We start from the raw sequence: 18,344 nt of genomic DNA on the forward strand, positions 1-18,344 counted from the left end.
GAGGCAGCGACGGGCAGAGCCACCGGACCCTGAGCCTACCCCATGCCCCGGCCACTGCTCCCTGGAGGTGCCTGCACTGTGGGCGGCAGCAGCGCTGGATGAGGCCGGGGCTGCAGCCGCAGCGGAGACCGATCCTGCCCCCTCGCCTCGCACCTGCCATGAAGCACAACCCTCCCTGTACTGATGGCCCCTGTATATGGAGGTAAGAGCCCAGCTATAGCGCTGAGCGCAGAGAGCGCTCAGACAGGGGCTCCCTGTTCCTGCTTGTGTGCGTGATGGGGGGGGGGGGGCAGTAAAAAAGTGTTAACTTTAAACCTATGGTTTCCTCATGCCCCCCCTACAGAAACCAACTCCCTGTCTCTTTTTTTATTGATAACATCTGTTCATGTATGAATGCATTTACTGTTTTTATAGCGCTAAACATACCGCTGACATTACCTAATGCCAGGCTGCACGCTTCAATCACGTAGAGGGCAGGAAATGGCACCCCCTCCCTCGCCCCTGAGCTGCGACAGGCGTGGACTGCCCTGACGGACCGGTGTGCACCGGACATAATCCGCTGTAATCACATAGAGTGGTTGGTTCACTGTATGGTGGCCCGGGCACACTGGCACGCCATTTCTAAACCCACTCCCCTTATACTTTTATCTGGATTTAAAGAGGCCTTGCGCTCATGCAGGGGGGCAGACACAGAGCTACTAACATTATGTTATAAAGTGCTAACTCTGGCACACATGCTGGGCAAAGGCTTCGAAGGGCCATCAGGCACAACTGGCAGCGGTTCCATGACGGGCCCATCTCTGGTATTCCACGGGTCTTTTGGCACGTGGCAGTTGTACGGGGGCACAGGTCTGATGTCATGTTGTAGTTCTATAGGGACACGTCTCCTGCAGAGCCCAGGACTCTTGCTAGGCAATTCTACAACATGCTCCATCCCCTGCAGGGTACGTACCTGGTGCTATGTTGCAGTTGTAGAAAGGCACATCTCCTGCAGGGCACAGGTCTGGTGTCATGTGGAGCTGCACTTATCTGGTGTTATATGACAGTTGCACATGGGGTACTTGACCGGCAGGGTACAGGTCTAGTGGCATGTTTCAGTTTGTACATGTGCAAAAAAAACAACTGATGGACAGAATGCTGAACAATGTCAAACACGCACCTCCAGGGCAGAGATCTGGGTTTAAATCTGTCGTTTTTTTGCTCCCCATGCCATTCCAGGTTGGACCCAGCCATATGGAAATCAGTCTTGACCCTGCTCCCCATGGGAACAGTCCAGCCTGAACTGCCAGGCCAGGCCCTCCCTAAACAAGCATCCTAGGACCGGTTTCTTTACAATGCCAATAGCTCAAACTAGAGTAAATGCGAGACCCATTGCATTGCAAATGCTAATTTTTATGTGTGTGGGAGGGTGTTTGTAGAGTTAAGAAACGGTACAAAGTCTGAAACATTATCCTGTAAAGAACCGATTTCTAGTTTTTTCACTCGCTCAGCTTTTGTGTATGCAGCATAGAACTGCTGGCATCGAAATAAGAGGAAGACGTACACTCAAAAGTTAGCAACCAATAGTGTACCATTAAAGCCCAATTTTGGTTAGTAGATCTGTTCATGAGTTTGGCACAATCTACCAGAAAAATCTAATAGTTTACTACATTGTAAGAACATAAGATAGTGGGCAGCAACAGAGTGGGGGACTTGTATGCTAGACAACCATGTGCATTTTATGGAACTTGTTTCTGTTTGTACTTAACATCTAAAAACAGACAATTAATTATAACAAGAGGGAGTGTTGCCAGCATCCATTATATGTGCACACCAAAAAACGTCAAACCTGAGTACAGTTCAAATCCAGACACACCACTTTGTCCCATTTTTAAGTCAACGACACACTTCATCAGGACTAAATGTCCTCCATCGGCTCTCAGTTGAACAAACGGTACAATTCTAAATGCTTCATACCATGCAAAATGTATACTTTGGAAAGTGCTAAAGACACCTTTAAATGTAAACACTACGCTGCATTGTCAACTAAAAGTATCACTCCAACCAACAATCTTTAACAGGCTAAGAAAAAAGAAGGCCGTTTTATCAGGGTGCTAATCTGATTTTCCTGGGATGCCCTGTGGGAGCTGCAGAGGGCCTATCCTCAGTGACCGGGAAAGATCCAAGCCCTACTTAGTGGGTCTAAAGCCAAACACAACTCTTCTCATCGAGTTACAAAGGACAAGGCTTTTCCAAGTACTTAATGAGACAGACCAAGAAGTAACGGAGGGTTTTTTAGATATCATTTATGTTGTACCAGAACAGAAGCATACCCAACTCAAGCTACTGCAAAAGGACCACAAAGGAAAGAAGTCTAGCTGAGACCAGTTTACAAATGGGGTGCAAAGATGTAACTGCGTCAAACAACTGTGATTCATTCAAAGGTTCTACACAAGGGGTGTTTGTACCCTGCGGTGTTCTGTCAAAGAGGGACAAGGGTTTCAAATCCTACTCCTGTGAATGTTGGGTTTGTAGTGAGTTGTCTGGACGTAGTGATTCAGTTCTTTCCCTCGCTTTGCCGACTCCACTACAGTGGAGTCTGATGTTCTCATACCACGTTCCCTTTTTCCAGGAGACCGACCGAACAGAGGGTGGTTGGTATTCATGATACTTATCACAGGTGAGAGGCTCTGCTGGTGTAGACATATAGGCCATTTCGTTTGTTCCGTGACGAGTAACAGGCTCTTACTTGTCAGGCGCACTGTGTTTTCAGATCTCTGCTTATTAAGACGGCAGAAATAAGTCCATCTAAATTCCACCTTTCATTGAAGATCCAAAGTTCTGTAACGTAATCCTACAGACTGCAGCACTTAAGTAACACTAAATTTCAAATCACAGGACTGGCAGACATTCCTCCCAGAGACATAAACTCCAATGCTCAATTTCAATTAATCCCACACACGAGCCTAACATGCCCTTCTCATTAACCACCTCATGCACCCAACCTTCACATCCCCTACCTGCACCCTCCCACCTTATTTCAGCTGCCTCCTTACCGTGGCTTGGGGCTCCTAGCTCCGCCAGCTTAGTCTGCAGCTCTGCCCCACTCCAGTTGCCATATCCTGCTAGCTGCATTTCCACGGAAGACCCTGCGCCCTTCGGATCATTCCCTGGGTGCCCGTCCGACGACATGGTTTATTGAGTCGGCCGCAACCCAGTTTACAAATCGTGCTTCAATAATCCAAACCAGTAGGCCACCACATCAAGTTGACTTCAAGAACGCATGCGCTAAACACGAAATAGAAAACGGAAATTACGGAAGTGACCACTACATCCGGGCAAGAGAAAAGGAAGAAAGACGCTCGCTTTATGAAGTCACTAAGACCGCGGTGCCAAAGAAGAAAGACTGCAAATGTTATCAAACGAACATTACGGCATCGCGCTTCACTGTGTATTTTCTTTTTTGCAAGCAGTTACTAATTGGAACAAAGCAAAGCTTTAAACTTTCTTATTGGTTTTCTTCGGTTAATGCATTTGGGTACTCAATAGACATATTTACAATATATAAACTGTCAATAATTGGAAAAGCCAACAGACTAGTGCGGTAATTAAATGTTTTCATTATTTTTTATTACAAGTCTGTGCCACAAATAAAACAAAACTGCCGCCTACAAGCAGCAGCCTTATGACTGCAACCGAAATGGTGGAGAGGATATGGTGTCACGGCTAGACAGCCGACCTTGTGACTGGGAAACAATGGCTTGAGCCTAGGGGTCGATTTATCATCTTGTGTGATTCGGGGCAAATCACCTAATCTCCCTGTGCCTACCAAAAAAACAAGCATTTGCAATGCAATAAGTCTCGCATTTACGCGAGTTTAAGGTAAGGCTATTGGCATTGTAAATGACAATGCCTTTTATTTATGTTATTTTCGCGTAAATGCGAGACCTATTGCATTGCAAATGCTTGTTGGGTCTTACTATCAGCTTTGTACTTTGGCAATTAAAAAAAATCTCTTTAGAAAATACCCATGAAGCCCCTCAAGTCTAGACCCACTTATCTAACTAAAACCTGGCCATGAGCCCTACAATATATCAATATTAAACTGACATGCTGAGTATATGTGATCCTGTCTGACTGTTGTTCATATTAACAGATGTGAAAAGCCTTGGAGTTCTTTGAATTGAAGCATTCTGTGAAATCCCACATTGCTTTTATCACCCCCGAGTCATGTTGTTGTCATTTGAATAAGTCTCCTATCTTGCTACTGAAAAAGGTTTCATTGAGCACAAAGGTTGGAAAAACTATGGCATAGAAAACAGACAACAATAGACTCTGTACTGGGATACTTAGTAAATCTGTTCGCAAACTGGTTGGTAGCAATTCAAGACTATGAATTAATCTGGATCACTGAGCCATGGCAGCAGATTTTCCCAGCTCTTAGCAGAGCTCAGGCCCATTATCAGGAATTTATTGCAAATAATTATACACCGGGTACAGTTGAGACCTTTTTCAAGCTAACATTTACCCCAACTACAATGCAGAATAGAACACGCAATTAGAAATCAGATGTTTAAAGGGATATATCTTAGAGGAGACAGCCTCCTCCAAGCAAACGTGTCAAAAACAAAATTGGAAAAATAACATAACTCATCAGTATGGTCTTGTTTGTCCATATACAGTTATGTATACTGTATGTTCCTAACCAGTACGAACATTGTACAACACAGACTAAACTTTGGTATCTATTATGTTCTATTCAATACCCATAAGCAAAAATAGAAAAACAAGCATCGAACTGGCTTGCCGTGTGGGCAAAGTCAAGAAATATACAGGTAGTCAATGATCAAAGAGTATCCTTACAACACAGATAATGCTCACTGTGTTCCTAAGCATTGACAAGTGCATGATGCTTCTGTTCAAGAAAGTTTAGTGTTAAGCACCAAACTCTTTTCAGGTATCACTGTTTCACAGCCCTTCGACGCAGTAGTAAAAAGACCATTAAGATCAAACGGCTCACCAAAAGAAAATAACCACGGGCAAATAACTTGAGCAGAAAACTAAGTCGTTAAGACTTGACATATATTATCAAGCAACATGTGCATTTAAAATAGTACTCCTTTTGACAAAAGTGCACACTCGGAAGCAGAACCAAAACAACTTTTTCAATACACCAGGAGCTTGTTAATACGTAAAAAAAATAAACATTAAAAAGTTTAATCTTGTATAACGACTGGATTGGTGAAAGTGGGTTTGTTTAACCCAGAGTCCACCTCACACCAACACCCTACCTGCCATCACTTCCAACTCCAAGCCTGCCAGCCAGCCCCCATTCTACATGCCAACCACAGTCTTCTATATGTCTTCTCCATTTACCCCTCAGTGCTACGAAGAAGTCTTTGGGTAACACAGTCAACATATATGACACATCATATAGCCTTTTAACTAGTACTCGTTGGTATAGTGAAGCGGCCCAAGAGTACCTTTAGAGCTATAAAAAGCTAAACATGAACTTACACACATCTGCTTACTTCTCTGCCATTCCCACCATCCACGCTTACCGCTCCCTCACCAGCGCTTTGAAGCACCGCCAGAGCAGCATACCGCTCCCTCACCAGCACCTTGAAGCACCGTCAGAGCAGCATACCGCTCACTCACCAGCGCTTTGAAGCCCCGTTAGAGCAGCATATGGGCTATGGCATGGAGTGCGGGCCGGGGGGGGGAGGCCGGGACAACGAGAGGGAGGGGGGAGTAAAGAAGGCAGTAGGAGAACCTCCTTGAAGAAAATAGTGCTCACAGTCTAAATAACAGGTACAGTGTAGCACTCGAAGTAAATGGGCCAGTAGCCATGGGAGGATACAAATAACGACATGGCCGTAATAAGGAGGGACTAACAAGCCTATAAACGTATCTAAAGGCAGCATTTAGGAAGGACGAATACACAAGCCAATGAAAAATTTAGGTGGAGGAATGGGTGGAGCTTCCTTCACGTACTGAACTACAGCAGATCTTCACCAGAGCAGCACTTGCCCACTTATTCTAGACTCGACCTAAAAATGAATGTGTCCTTGTGTAACGTAACTGGTGCTCATTTAAAGCGCTCCAATACCTTCGGGTCAAGTTTGCGCTAAATTAATCTGCCAACATTTTTTTTTTTAAATGTACAAAAATAAGTAACCATTGCAGATCATTTTAATACTGGCACCATCACTATTTTAATGTCTTGGCCAGTACAAAAAAAACTGGGTGCTTCCTACAACAGAAGGTTATAAAAAGCCTTTTTAGTTTTAATGTAGATTACAAGGAAATTTAATTCCTAGTTTCCGAAGAAAAGGCACTATTGGCTTGAAATTACTATAACTAGTAGACATAGTTTAAACACAAAAGTATGACTAAAATGTGTAAAGAATGGGAAGAAAAAATACGTTTTCAAAGTATTGGCCCACAACTTTACCAAGTCTTTTTCGGGAGATGTGTACATGCGATCAAACAAAATGTCTTTACTTACAGTGTAAGAGAGCCGATGACTGAAGCTGACCCATTGCCCCGTATTTTGTGAAGGGTTGCCACTTGACTGGCTTTATACTAGCACCACCTGTATTTTAATGTCCCGGCCGGTACAAAAAAAGCAACAACCAGCAAAAGCCAGTTAAATTAGGAGGTTTTAAACAAAACAATACTACTAATTTAACTGTGCTAAGACAACTTTTATGCCCTGCTCTTAAGCGTCTGTATGCACTATAAACTCCGTAAAGAAGTCAGGAGCCTGTACACATGACTTCCTTAAGGCTGTCAAAGGCTTCCTGGCAGGCCTCTGTCCAGATCACCTTTCTGGACTGCTTATTAGAAGTCCGCTTGCTCTGTTAAGGGGGCAACAATGGTGCCATATCCCTTAATAAACCTCCAATAGTAACATGTGAGGCTCAGGAAGACCCTCACCTCAGTCTGTGTTTTATGAGGTTACCAGGCCAGGATAGTCCCAATATTGGCCTGGAGGGGCTGCACCTTGCCCCAGCCCACCATGTGGCCCAGATACACCACCAAACCCTGCATTATCTGGCACATACTGGCCTGGATAGTCAGGCCCGCCTACTGCAGGGCCTGAAGCACCTCATGGAGGTGGTACAGGTGTTCCTTGCAGCTGGAGCTGAAGACAAGCTATGTTGTCTAGGTAGGTGTCCAAGATTGCCTTCTTCCCAGCTTGGACCTTGTTTACCATCCTCTGAAAGGTGGCAGGCGAATTCTCTAAGCCAAAGGGTATCACCCTGAACTAGAAGTGGCCCTTTGGGGTCGAGAATGCAGACTTCTCTTTTGCCCCCTCAGTCAGAGCAACCTGCCGCTACCCTGATGTAAGATCAAAAGTACAGAGGAATTTGGTGGCGCCCAGCCTGTCCATGAGCTCATCAGGTTTGGGTATGGGGTGTGTATGCCAGTCTTAGTGATGGAATTGAATAATCGGTAGTCCACACTGACCCTGAGTTCTGGATTGGTGCTCTGAAGGGCAGCCTTGGGTACCAGCACCATGGGCTGAAACAGGGAATGTTGGAGGGCTCAGTCACCCCATACACAGGTTTGTTGGAGACTACCTCTTTGATACTGGCCCTCATCTTATCAGACAGCCTGTAAATTTTGTTTTTGACTGGCGGACTGTCTCCAGTGTCTATGTCTTGGGTACACAAATGTGTAAACCCCGGGGTGAAGGAAAATAGAAAAGAAAACTGCCCCAACAACTAGAGACAGTCACTCTGTTGCTCTGGGATCAGAATAGGAGAAAGAGAACACCCCTACTGGCCCATCATGCTCCTGTGCAGACAAGAGGTCAGGAAGAGGTTCACTCACCTGTTCCACCCCATTATCTGTCACTAAGAGTATGTTGACTTCACACCTCTCAAAGTCGGGTTTTAGGTGGTTTATTTGGCTTACCCTTAAGGGATTTCTAGGGGTCTTGAGATTCACCAGGTAGTGCAATCCCCCTTCTGCTCCTTCATCTCCTATGGGCCTCTCCAGCGATCCTGGATAGCTCTGGGCTCCAAAGGCTCCATAGCGCACACCTTGTGGCCAGATTGAATCTCTGTCATAGTGGCCTTCTGGTCATACCAGAGTTTCATGACTTCCTCACTCACCTCAAGTTATCCGTCACCTTTTTCCAGAATCGATGCCTCTGGTTGTGTAGGGCCAGCGTGTAGTTAACCACATACTGAGGGGTTTTCCTGGGAGATTTCTCCCACCCCTCTCTCACAAGGATGAGAGGTCCCCTAACAGGGTGACAATAGAGGAGCTTGAATGGACTGACCCCCCCCCCCTTCTATGGCACCTCTCTGTAGACAAATAGTAGGCTTGGCAGGATGACATCCCACTTATGTCTCATGGGCTCAGGTGGGCCCATTTCATACTTTTAAGGGTCTTGTTCAATCTCTCCACAAGCCTGTTGCTGTCGGGGGTGATAGGGTGTGGAGAATTTGGAAGTCACGCCACGCTTATCCCACATCGACCTCATTTACGCTGACATGAAGTTAGTGCCTCTTTCAGATATTACCTCTTTGGGGAACACCACACATGTAAAAATCCCCATCTGGGCCCTGGTCATCGCAGGTGCAGTCACCAACCTCTGAGGGATGGTCTCTGGGTAGCTGATGGCTTGGTTCATCAGACCAGGATGAACCTGTTACCTAAGGCTGTTTGGTGCCCAAGGTTTTGACTATGTTGATGCCCACCCTTTCAGAGGGAGTGCAAACGATAGGTAATGGGGTCAGGTCAGTCTTGAGCTTTTCCCCTGACTTTCTTAATGGCCCTACAGGTGGGACAGGACCTACAGAATGCATGTGAGGCAGTCTTCATCTGGGGGCAATAGAGGTGGGCGTCAAGTCTGGTGAAGGTCTTGTCTTTCACCATAAGTCAAGTTAAGGAACCATAGTGTCACTGCAAAGGAGGTCATTCTCCGATTAGAAAATATGAACTCCAGAGGTCCCCACCTGCAGTGGGCCACTCTCTCTGCACTTTGCATAATTCCTCCCTGTTGGGCAAACCCTTAACTTGCCATGCAGCAAGCTCTGGCAGGTCACCAAGGTTACAAAGGTAGGCAATGTACTCCCTGGTAGGCTCAGGAGCATCCTCCGCACTTGTCCTGTCACTGTGTACAGCAGAAACTTCAGGTACTGGTTTCCCACACCCATTGCTCTTACTCTTCTTGGCAGTTCCCTGGGTCATTTTTCCATGCTCCAGGTACCCTTGACTCCTTTTCCGGGCAGCTATGGACCTTGTGATTATACATTCCCATTCAGGCAATCCCTAAGTCTCCAAATGTGACTTGAGCTCTACCTCCTTCAAGATTATGCACTGCAGGTCTTTTCCCAACAGACAAGCTACAGGGATGGCAAGCTCACAGATACTTTTAAAGAGCCTGAGACAGCCCCCCACACACTTGAAGGGAACCGTAGCCACCGGTAGATGACTTTCACTGTTGTCTACGACTATGACTTGGTGGAATGTGTTAGGGAGGACCACTCTGAGGACACCAGCTGACACTTTACACAAGTCATGCTGGCTCCTGTGTCCCGCAGAGCCTCCAACTGTTACCCATTGATGGTGACCTACTGCCTATACTTAGAAGTATTTTCAGGCACATGGGGTTTTGGTACCATCTCCTTAGCCCCCAGAGTCACTAGGGAAATCTCTGCCTGCTCTCCAAAGCTAACTGGGACCACCTACTCCCCAAGCGCTACACTCACAGACCCAGGTGTCTACCCATTGGTAGCAGACTGTGTCCTCTTGGAACATTTGGTGTCTCCCTTGGAGTACCCATACTTGTAGCACACAGTACTCTGGGGGACAAACCTCCCTGTCTGTTTGTAAACAACCCTTTCTTCTTTGACTTAGATTGGACCTGGTTACTACTGTTTCCTTGAGAATTATTTTTGGGGCCTTTTGCAAACCTCCTTATTATTAGGTTTTCCCCCCCTATTTATTCTAATAGGAACCTGACCGTTCTTTTAGGAGTCCCCCCAGTTTCTTTTTTGAACACTCTGGTGCTGGCCCAGAATTCCGGCTTGTGGGAAAGTAGTATCTGCTTCTTATGGTTACCCCCATCTTTTGCTGATGTCACACTGTTTTTGGACTAGTCTGACTAGGATCCTGCTAGCCAGGACCCCAGTCTATTTGCTTTCTCCCTTAAATTGCTATGTATGTACTTTAAGTACACTCCAGATTGGATACTGGGGTACCCTTATCAGTCCCTAGTATATGGCACACCATGTACCCAGGGCCTAGGCACCCCTGAGGCCTCCCATGGGCTGAAGCATGTGTTATGCTACTCCTGAGAGGCCATTCAAAATAACACATCAGGCCTGCTACAGCAGCCTGTGTAAGTTGGTGCTTGTACCACTTACTTAGAAATAGGTTCATTACATCTATCTAAATAACTACACTTAAAAACTATCAGTTACCCCCTATGGCAGGCCTTATCAATTCTGAAGGCAGGATGCTGGGTTTTACATGAGAGGGTGACCCTGCATGAGCCGAGCCCCTCTGCAGCCCTCGGAGACTATTCTCCTTGGTTGTCTGCATTGCAGCCAGACATATAGGTCTAAGTGCATTATAACCTCGCAGTAAATGCTAACTTTAAAACGGCTGCTTAGAAACATGTTGTGTTTGGTGTCAAACACCTTGGAATCATACCTCCACACCAGTAAATGGTATGAGAGGTATAATTCCACCCTTCCAAAGGGGACATGTGTGGGTCATCGGTCTACTCAGTACCAGCTTTCTCGACCTGGGCAGCACAAAATGGATGCTGCCAGCCACAGACACGATTCTGCTCTCTTGCTGCTGAGCCAAGCTCCAAGCAGAGGAAGACATGACAATAGGCATCCTTTCACAGGGAGGTGTGACTACCTCCCAGACAAGGTTTAGCGTATTGGGGCTGGGTGGGTGCACTCTGAGAGTGCCAGAAAGTCTGCACTGGGGGCTCATTTGGTATCCCTGTGCATAGTCCAGCTCAAACCAGTTCTGGGAGCCATTGTTTCCTGCAATGGCGCGAAACTGGACAAAGAACATGGGTGTAGCGACCCCTCTGTCCTGCCCCTTCCCTAGGAGGGTCCCCAGTATATGTCTAACCCTTTCCCATTGGTGTAAAGTGGATTACCTGGCTAAGGACTTTAGATTTTACCTGGACAAGATTCTGCTAAGAAGAAACCAAGTACTTTGAGTGTCTGCACAATGATGGACAACTGAAGAATCTCCCTTGGAGTAAAGGAGTTACTCCTCTGCAGAAGCAGGCATCTAAACGCATCTGACCGGTTTACTTCTCCCGAGCCCCTGAGGACTCCGAAGATTTCAGCAACACAGGTGGGTTCCCAAAGGTCCCTGAGGTAGATCTGACCTCTCAGTGATCCTGAGATCAGTATCCCTCTTGGGGACTGTGCAACCCCCCCCCCTGTACACCGCCTACATTTGCAAGTGGACATGCTTGTTGACAATTCCCAAGCTTGTGCATTGCATTCCATATAGTCCTGACCCTGAGCAACATTTACACCGAGGATATCCAGTCTTCACTCACCGAGTGCTCTGTGGGCTGGTGCATTGTAATTTCGCTCAAGGTCTCCTAGCGATCACTGGTCCATTGATCTGTGGGTCCTGGTGAGGTTCACCCTGTTGTTCTTGGGCTTCCCTGGTTGCTCCAGATGTGCCCTAACTCCCCATTGCTTGGAGAGTCCCCTTGCTGGTCCACACTGTAACCTGTTTACTCTGACCCTGTGGGTTACTTTTGCCAAGGCTTGTTAGTGCTCCAGCCGGACATCGATCCCTCAGCACTCGACATCCTTTGTGGGACAGCTCACAACCAGACCCTAGTCATCCTTGACATCTCCTGGTCCCAGTGGCTGCAGAGTCAAGCAGCCCTTCTTTGCACCTGAAGCACCTGACATCGGTGGGCATTTGACTACCGAGCCCCTGGTCACCTGAAGTGACCCAGACTCTGTCCCCTCTTCTTTCAGGTTCTTCTCACCTAGAATCCATGCTTGGATTCCACAGGACACTCTTCACCTTCCCAGCAGCAGTACTTCTTTGCAGCTCTCCACTGAAAACAACAAAGGTTTCCTGTGTCTAGTCAAGTCGTGATTGTTATACCATTTTTTTTAGTATAAGGTTCGGTCTCCCCCTGGAGCCCACTGTGTATTTAGCTACTTACGAATGTTCTATTGATTTAGTATTGTGTGATTTGTGCCTTAATCTCATGTAGAGACTAGTAGAGAGTGTTATATTAATAAATACATATTTTTATATAACTACTGTATGGTTCTCATTTAGTCCCTCAGGAGGTGATACTCTGGTAAAACAAGTTGCTTTACATTCCTTCAAGATTAAGCCTGAAGGCTGCTCTCCACAGCTACCACTAGCATAGCTTTATAAAGGTTCTCTTTGACCTCATACATCATAAGGGTCGTGTGGACTGGTACAAGGTGCCCACTTTAATTAGTGTATGTGTAGAGAACAAGTGTACCCCAGTAGTGAGACCAGGGGTAATATGTGTAGTTGAAGAAACAGCGGCCTGGGGGAGGTCACTTAGGTCCTCGGGTAGCCAGAGCTACTATTATTTAAGGTATAGCCTTCATCTAGGTTAGTAGCGGAAAGTGGATCCCTGCAGGACTGGAAAAACAATGAATGAAGGGACACAAGGTTGTACAAATTACATCACATTTATTAACATCATAAATGGAGTATCATCCACTTTTTTTAGGAGCTAGTCCTGGTGCTCACACAAAAAGGTGAAAGTGCGTGAAGTGATAAGTGCTCGTGACTTAAAATTTACATCACATTGACAACACTGTGCAAAATTCCGAAGTAACCGGAGGTAACCGAGATCCACTCCCTGCAATTTGCTGACAATTGGCCCTCACAGGCATTTTAATCCCCCCTGCCAACCTCAGCGATAATGACTGACTCGATCTTCTTACTTGCCCATGGCTGTTTTCTCTCCCTCCATGACTGTTTGCTCACTTGTTTGGCATGTCCGCTTTGCGCCTCCTTAACTTTTTGAATGTTCGCCGCCTGCTGCTACGCCTGGGAGCCAGGCATAGCTGTCCCTCTTTAATGTTGTGATGCCTTCTTAAGTCTGCTTCCACATCTGGCTTGGGCACCCTGCCTTCTCCGGCAGGGGTGTACGCTGAGCGACGCCAAGCTTCCGCTGAATTATTCCCACTCTTGCTATTGATTCCCCCTTTCCAAGTTGTGGCTGTGGGTGGTTTCTCAACCTGTTTGGGGGGTTGGTGTGGGTGGAGGGAGGGTGGATATTGAGTATTCGCGTCTTCCTTTTGAGGCGCTTTTGTCTTTGATTGTATGCATTTTGTTGTTTTTTTGCAGATCTTATGTTGTTGCTTGTCAATGCGAGTGGGGATTCTGTTTGGGTGGGAGGTGGGGGGTTCCTGGGGTTGGTCTGCCTCCTTCTGAGGCTATGTTGTTTACATATTTGGATATTCTGTTGACATCTTGCTTGCACCACATCACCGGCACACATGCTTACCGCGACGCCTCTGTGCATTGCATGGTGCACTTTTCTGAGGCCACTCTCTTGGGTACAATTCCACTTGCCGTCATCCATCCTGTGGCAACTGCTCCCTCGTTAATGCCCAGCTACCCACCCAGGCTGGTGCTTGTTGGCCCTATTGCACACACTACATTGCTCCACCAATCATCCTTCTCTCAGTCGGATCGCACCTCCATGCGTCCCCATCCTAAGCTCCTGACCGCATTCTACGCACTGCGCTCCTCTCTTCCCAAACCAACACAGCATGACAGACACTGTATTTTGGACCTGGAATATCCACGGTCTAAATGACCACCATAAAGCCCGGCTCATCCACGCCCACCTTCTTCGGCACAAAGTGGACATCTGTCTGTTACAAGAAACCCACCTGCTACCTGCAACTGCTACTAGACTGCATTCCCGACACTGGGGAGAATCACACTCTTCTTTCTACTCCAACTATTCTTAGAGGTTGTCCATTCTGATATGCAGGGGACTCCCTTGGCAAACTATCCCGGTACTTACTGACCTGAGGGGCGCTACGTTATTCTCCATGGCTCCCTGCAGGTCCAACCGTTAAAGGTTGCTGCAGTATACGGCCCTAACACTGATGACCCAGATTTCTTTGCGCACATCTGGCACCTTATCTCGTCCCTAGGCCCTGCCGCACTCCTCTGGGGGGGGGATTTTAATGTGATGTTCTCCGCAGTCTTGGCCGTTCCAGCCCTTATGCCTTCCACCCACGCTCCAAGGCTCGTCTTAGCTCCATCCTTTCCGAAAACTCCCTTTACGATGCCTGGCGCCACTTGTGTCCTGATGCCCGTGAGGGCACTTGCATCACTGGAACTCGCGGTTGCTGTTCCCGCCTGGTTCTTTGGATCACCACTCCTGATATCCTTTCCTGGCTTGTCTCTGTAGATCATATGGCGAACACCCTCTCGGATCAGGCGCCAGTACAGCTTAATCTTCGACTACCTCACTCCCCTCGGTGGGCCTTTTCCTGGCGGCTCCCCCCAAATGCGCTACAAGATTCTGTCTTCTGTGATGAGGTCCAGATCGCAATCACCAATTATTTTGAGCTGAACGTGGGCTCTGTAGACTCTCTCTGCACACTCTGGGAGGGATTTAAGGTTGTCATTCCCAGCTAATGCATTTCCAAACAGTCCGGGGTCTTATGTTCCATGCGCTGCAAGTTAGAATCAAAAATTAAGTCTCTGGACTCTGCCCATGCTCTCTGCCCCAGCTCTAACACTCTTGCTCGCCTATGTGAGAAACACTCGGAATTTGCTGAGGAGGCCAACAGAGAGCTCTCATTCCCCGGCAGAGAGGCCAGGGCATGCCGTTTTGGCGAGGGCGACCGACCTGGTAAAACCCTCGCCAACCTTCTCCATCCTCCTCGTGCCGCATCCTTCATCACGGCGCTTCAGGATTATGTCCCCACTCCAACTACTTCCCCTGAGGAAATACAGGTGCGATTTATGGAGTACTACACGCATCTATATACTGCGGGCTCCACCCCCTCGCGTAAAGCCTTTAACCAATATTTCAACACCATCGAGCTATTATGTCTTGAAAACTATCATTGTGAGTTCCTTGATGAGCCCTTCTCTAAGAAAAAAAGAAAATTCATGGATATAGGGATCAACACTGTGATGATATTTTAGGACTCATCCCTCTGTTCGAATATATGTTTCTGACACTTTCTGTTTCTCCACGTGATGTAATGAGCGTAGCTCAAATTGCGCAGGTTTATGACAAATGATGTTTTAGATTGTTCAATAGGCAGAGTAGAGACTTTTCTTTTTTTCTGGTTGCAATTGATATCACTAGCTTTGGTGAATGTACCATCATTTACTTTGATTGTAATTATTTCTGAAGTGGCTGTTCGGATTGTGTTGATATGTTTTTTACTTTACAGCCCTGATGATGTCCCAGATGGGGACGAAATGTGTTGGCTGTTAATTGTATTAAATTTGTGAGAAGTTGGCTGACATTGATGAATGTTCTGAATAAAGAAAACGAACCACACATCATTCGACTGGAAGATTTTCTTTGGGACTTATTGTATACATTTAAGTTTGAAATATGAGCTAAATAATTTGTTTCAAATACTATAACGCTCCTTCTGTATTTTGTGCACATCGATAGTATGCCTGGCGACAAGGCCCCTGGTTTGGACGGTCTTCCCGTTTCATTCTACAAGACTTTCACCCCTCTTTTGGTACCACAACTGGTCGCAATGTATAATGATTCTTTCGAGACTGGTCTCCTCCCACCATCGCTCCGTGAGGCTATGCTAACACTCCTCCTCAAGCCAGTCAAAACCCCCGAATGCCGTGACTCCTACCGCGCCCTGTCCCTTGTTAACAAGTGTAGGAAGGTAGATCCCTGACTATGGTTGCCCCCAACTTTTTGCCTGGTGTTTTGCTGGTTTTCTGACTTAGTTGACCTGGGGCCCTGCTATTCAGGACCCCAGGCCTACTGCTCTCTCTGTAAAATGGATTCCATGTACCTTAGGTACATATCTAATTGGATACTGAGTCACCTTATCAGTCCCTGTACAGTGTACCTTAGGTACCCAGGGCATAGGTGTACCCAGGGCCTACCAGGGGCTGCAGCATGTATTATGCCACCCCTGGCTGGCCATCCAAATCTGACACAACTGGCTGCTTGACAGCTGGGGCAAGGTGGTGTAATCACCCTTTGCTTTAGATATAGTATACCTATATCTAACCCTAAAAATGGACACACAGATCTCCTATCAGTCACTCCTATGGCAGGCCTTGACAATCCTGAAGGCAGAGTGCTTGGAATCGTGTGAGATAGTGCTCTGGCATGAGCTGAGCCTGTCTGCGGCTTTCGGGATCCATCCCTTAGCCGTTTCCATGATATCGCATACCATATACTCTTAAGTGCATTATAATCCTCGCGGTTATATGCCAACTCTGGTATCGCTTTATCAAAACATGTCGAGTAAGGTGTCATACGAATTGGAATACTAACCCCTCGCCAATTCTGGCGACGGGGTTAGCATTCCACCCTTCTAGAGGGACACAACATGTATGTAACCTGTAACCCCGGTTAAAGTCAGACATAGCCTCAGCTCCACAAGATGGATGCTGCCACCGAGACACAAGTCTGCCCTCCTGCTGCTGGGAGTCCTCCCAGAGCAGGAGGCAAGGACAAAGGGTTTCCTGTCAGGGGCGGTGCCAGCACCGTCCCAGACAGGGTTTTGTGTATTCTAGGTAGGCAGGGCTTTAGAGGAAGGTGACTGCAAGTGGCACCCCGGTGCTCACTGTGCATAGGCCGGCTGAAACCAGTTCCAGGGGCACTCCAGCCCCTGGCCTGGGGAAAGCCCGCCAAAGGAGAGGGGTGTAACCACCCCCCTCCTAGTCCCACCCATAGGGCAGGACTTAGTCGCGTGCCAGCCCCCTTTTTCAGGATAAAGGTAGGAACTGGCCCCCTTCCAAATCAGATCATCTTTGAATCCTGAAACTACTTTCTGCAAGAAGGAACTCAAGACTCTTCTCAAGATTTCTCCCTTGTGACTAAGGAGTAGTCACCCTGCAGCAGCAGGCACCAACCAAGTATCGCGGTTTGTTGCCAGTCTCTCCTTCGGATCAAGACTGCTCCAGCACGACGAGAACCGGCTTCCCTGGCACCTCTGACCTCAACCTACATCATCAGCCCAGCTGTGATCCGTGGGTGTGACGAGACCTCGAGGGACCGGCCATCTTCAGAACTGCACGACGCTTGTCCAGCACGACGCCTGAGTGACCCTCGACTGAGTGCCTTGGGGTAAGAGAAGCCCCGACCCTGAGCAGCTCCAGCACCGAAGTTCAGCCCCCCTGCATCCACGAGATCGGCGTGGGGCCCTTCTGCTTTTTGCTGCTCACCGCGTTGTCCAGGTCGCATGCCCGTTGGCTAGTGGCCCCTTCACGACGCTCCAAGACGACAACTACTGCTGGTCTGGTTGCTCCAGACTAGCCCTTGCTCCCCTCCAAAAGAGGAGCACCCTGGACCCTCCTGGTCCACTCAAGACACCATTTTAGGTCCACCGCGTGGGCCTTGCATTTGCCAAGACTTGTTGCCCAATCCTGGGTCCAGCGACGTCGACAGCAAGAACCTTCGTGGGACAGCTCGCACCTCCATCCTGGCCGCCGACAATGCCTCCTGGTCCGAGAGACTGCAGAGCCCAGCAGCGCCCACTCACCTGACTGCGGTGACTTCGCCCGGTGCCATCCTGGTGCCCACTTAATCACTGGCTAGTGATTCAGAACTTGGTCCCCTCTGCTTTCAGGTCTTCTTCTTCCCTGATCCAGGCTTGGATCCTCCCGAACTTCTTCACTGGTCGCCTGCCAGCAACTCCTTTCTTCAGGCTCCTGGTTCATCAACGGAGAAACCCGACGACATTTGAACCCTATGCAGCCGCAGCCCCTGGGCTAGGTAAACCGAGTACTCCGGTGCTCCAGCGTAGGCCCACTCTCTAAGTGTCTAGATCCACTTTCGTTTTTGACCTACCTAGTCGGGTTCGCCCGAAAACACTAACTTTGCATTTACTAGGATCCATAGACTTTGTTCCGCCTTACGCGTGAGAGTTCCCACTCTGCACACGACGTCCCTAGGTCTCCTGCTAGTAATCTAAAGGTTCAGTAGTCCAGTCCTAGCGATCCCAAAGCCTATGAGAGTAGTACTTACCTGCTAGTAATTTCGCATTCCACTTTTGTAGTATATGGTTTTTCGTGCCCCTCGGGCATTTGTGTAAATTGTGCGACTTAAAGTATTTTCTAAAGAGTTTTGTTGTGTGCTTAGCTCCCTGACTCATAAAGAGTTCAGGGTAGTCTTG

At 47.7% G+C, this 18,344-nt stretch overlaps 1 protein-coding gene across 1 annotated transcript in view; it reads right to left on the bottom strand.

Moving 5' to 3' along the window:
- SF3B2 (splicing factor 3b subunit 2) overlaps nt 1-3,282 on the bottom strand; it is a 374,355-nt gene extending 371,073 nt beyond the window's left edge. Inside the window, exon 1 of the mRNA XM_078660758.1 lies at nt 3,036-3,282. Coding sequence (XP_078516884.1) covers nt 3,036-3,171 — 136 coding nt within the window. The 5' untranslated portion in view covers nt 3,172-3,282. The remainder of the gene's footprint in view (nt 1-3,035) is intronic.
- Between the last annotated feature and the right edge of the window lie 15,062 nt (nt 3,283-18,344).

This window comes from Lissotriton helveticus, chromosome 9 (genome assembly GCF_964261635.1).
Source record: "Lissotriton helveticus chromosome 9, aLisHel1.1, whole genome shotgun sequence".
Taxonomy (NCBI): Eukaryota; Metazoa; Chordata; class Amphibia; order Caudata; family Salamandridae; genus Lissotriton; species Lissotriton helveticus.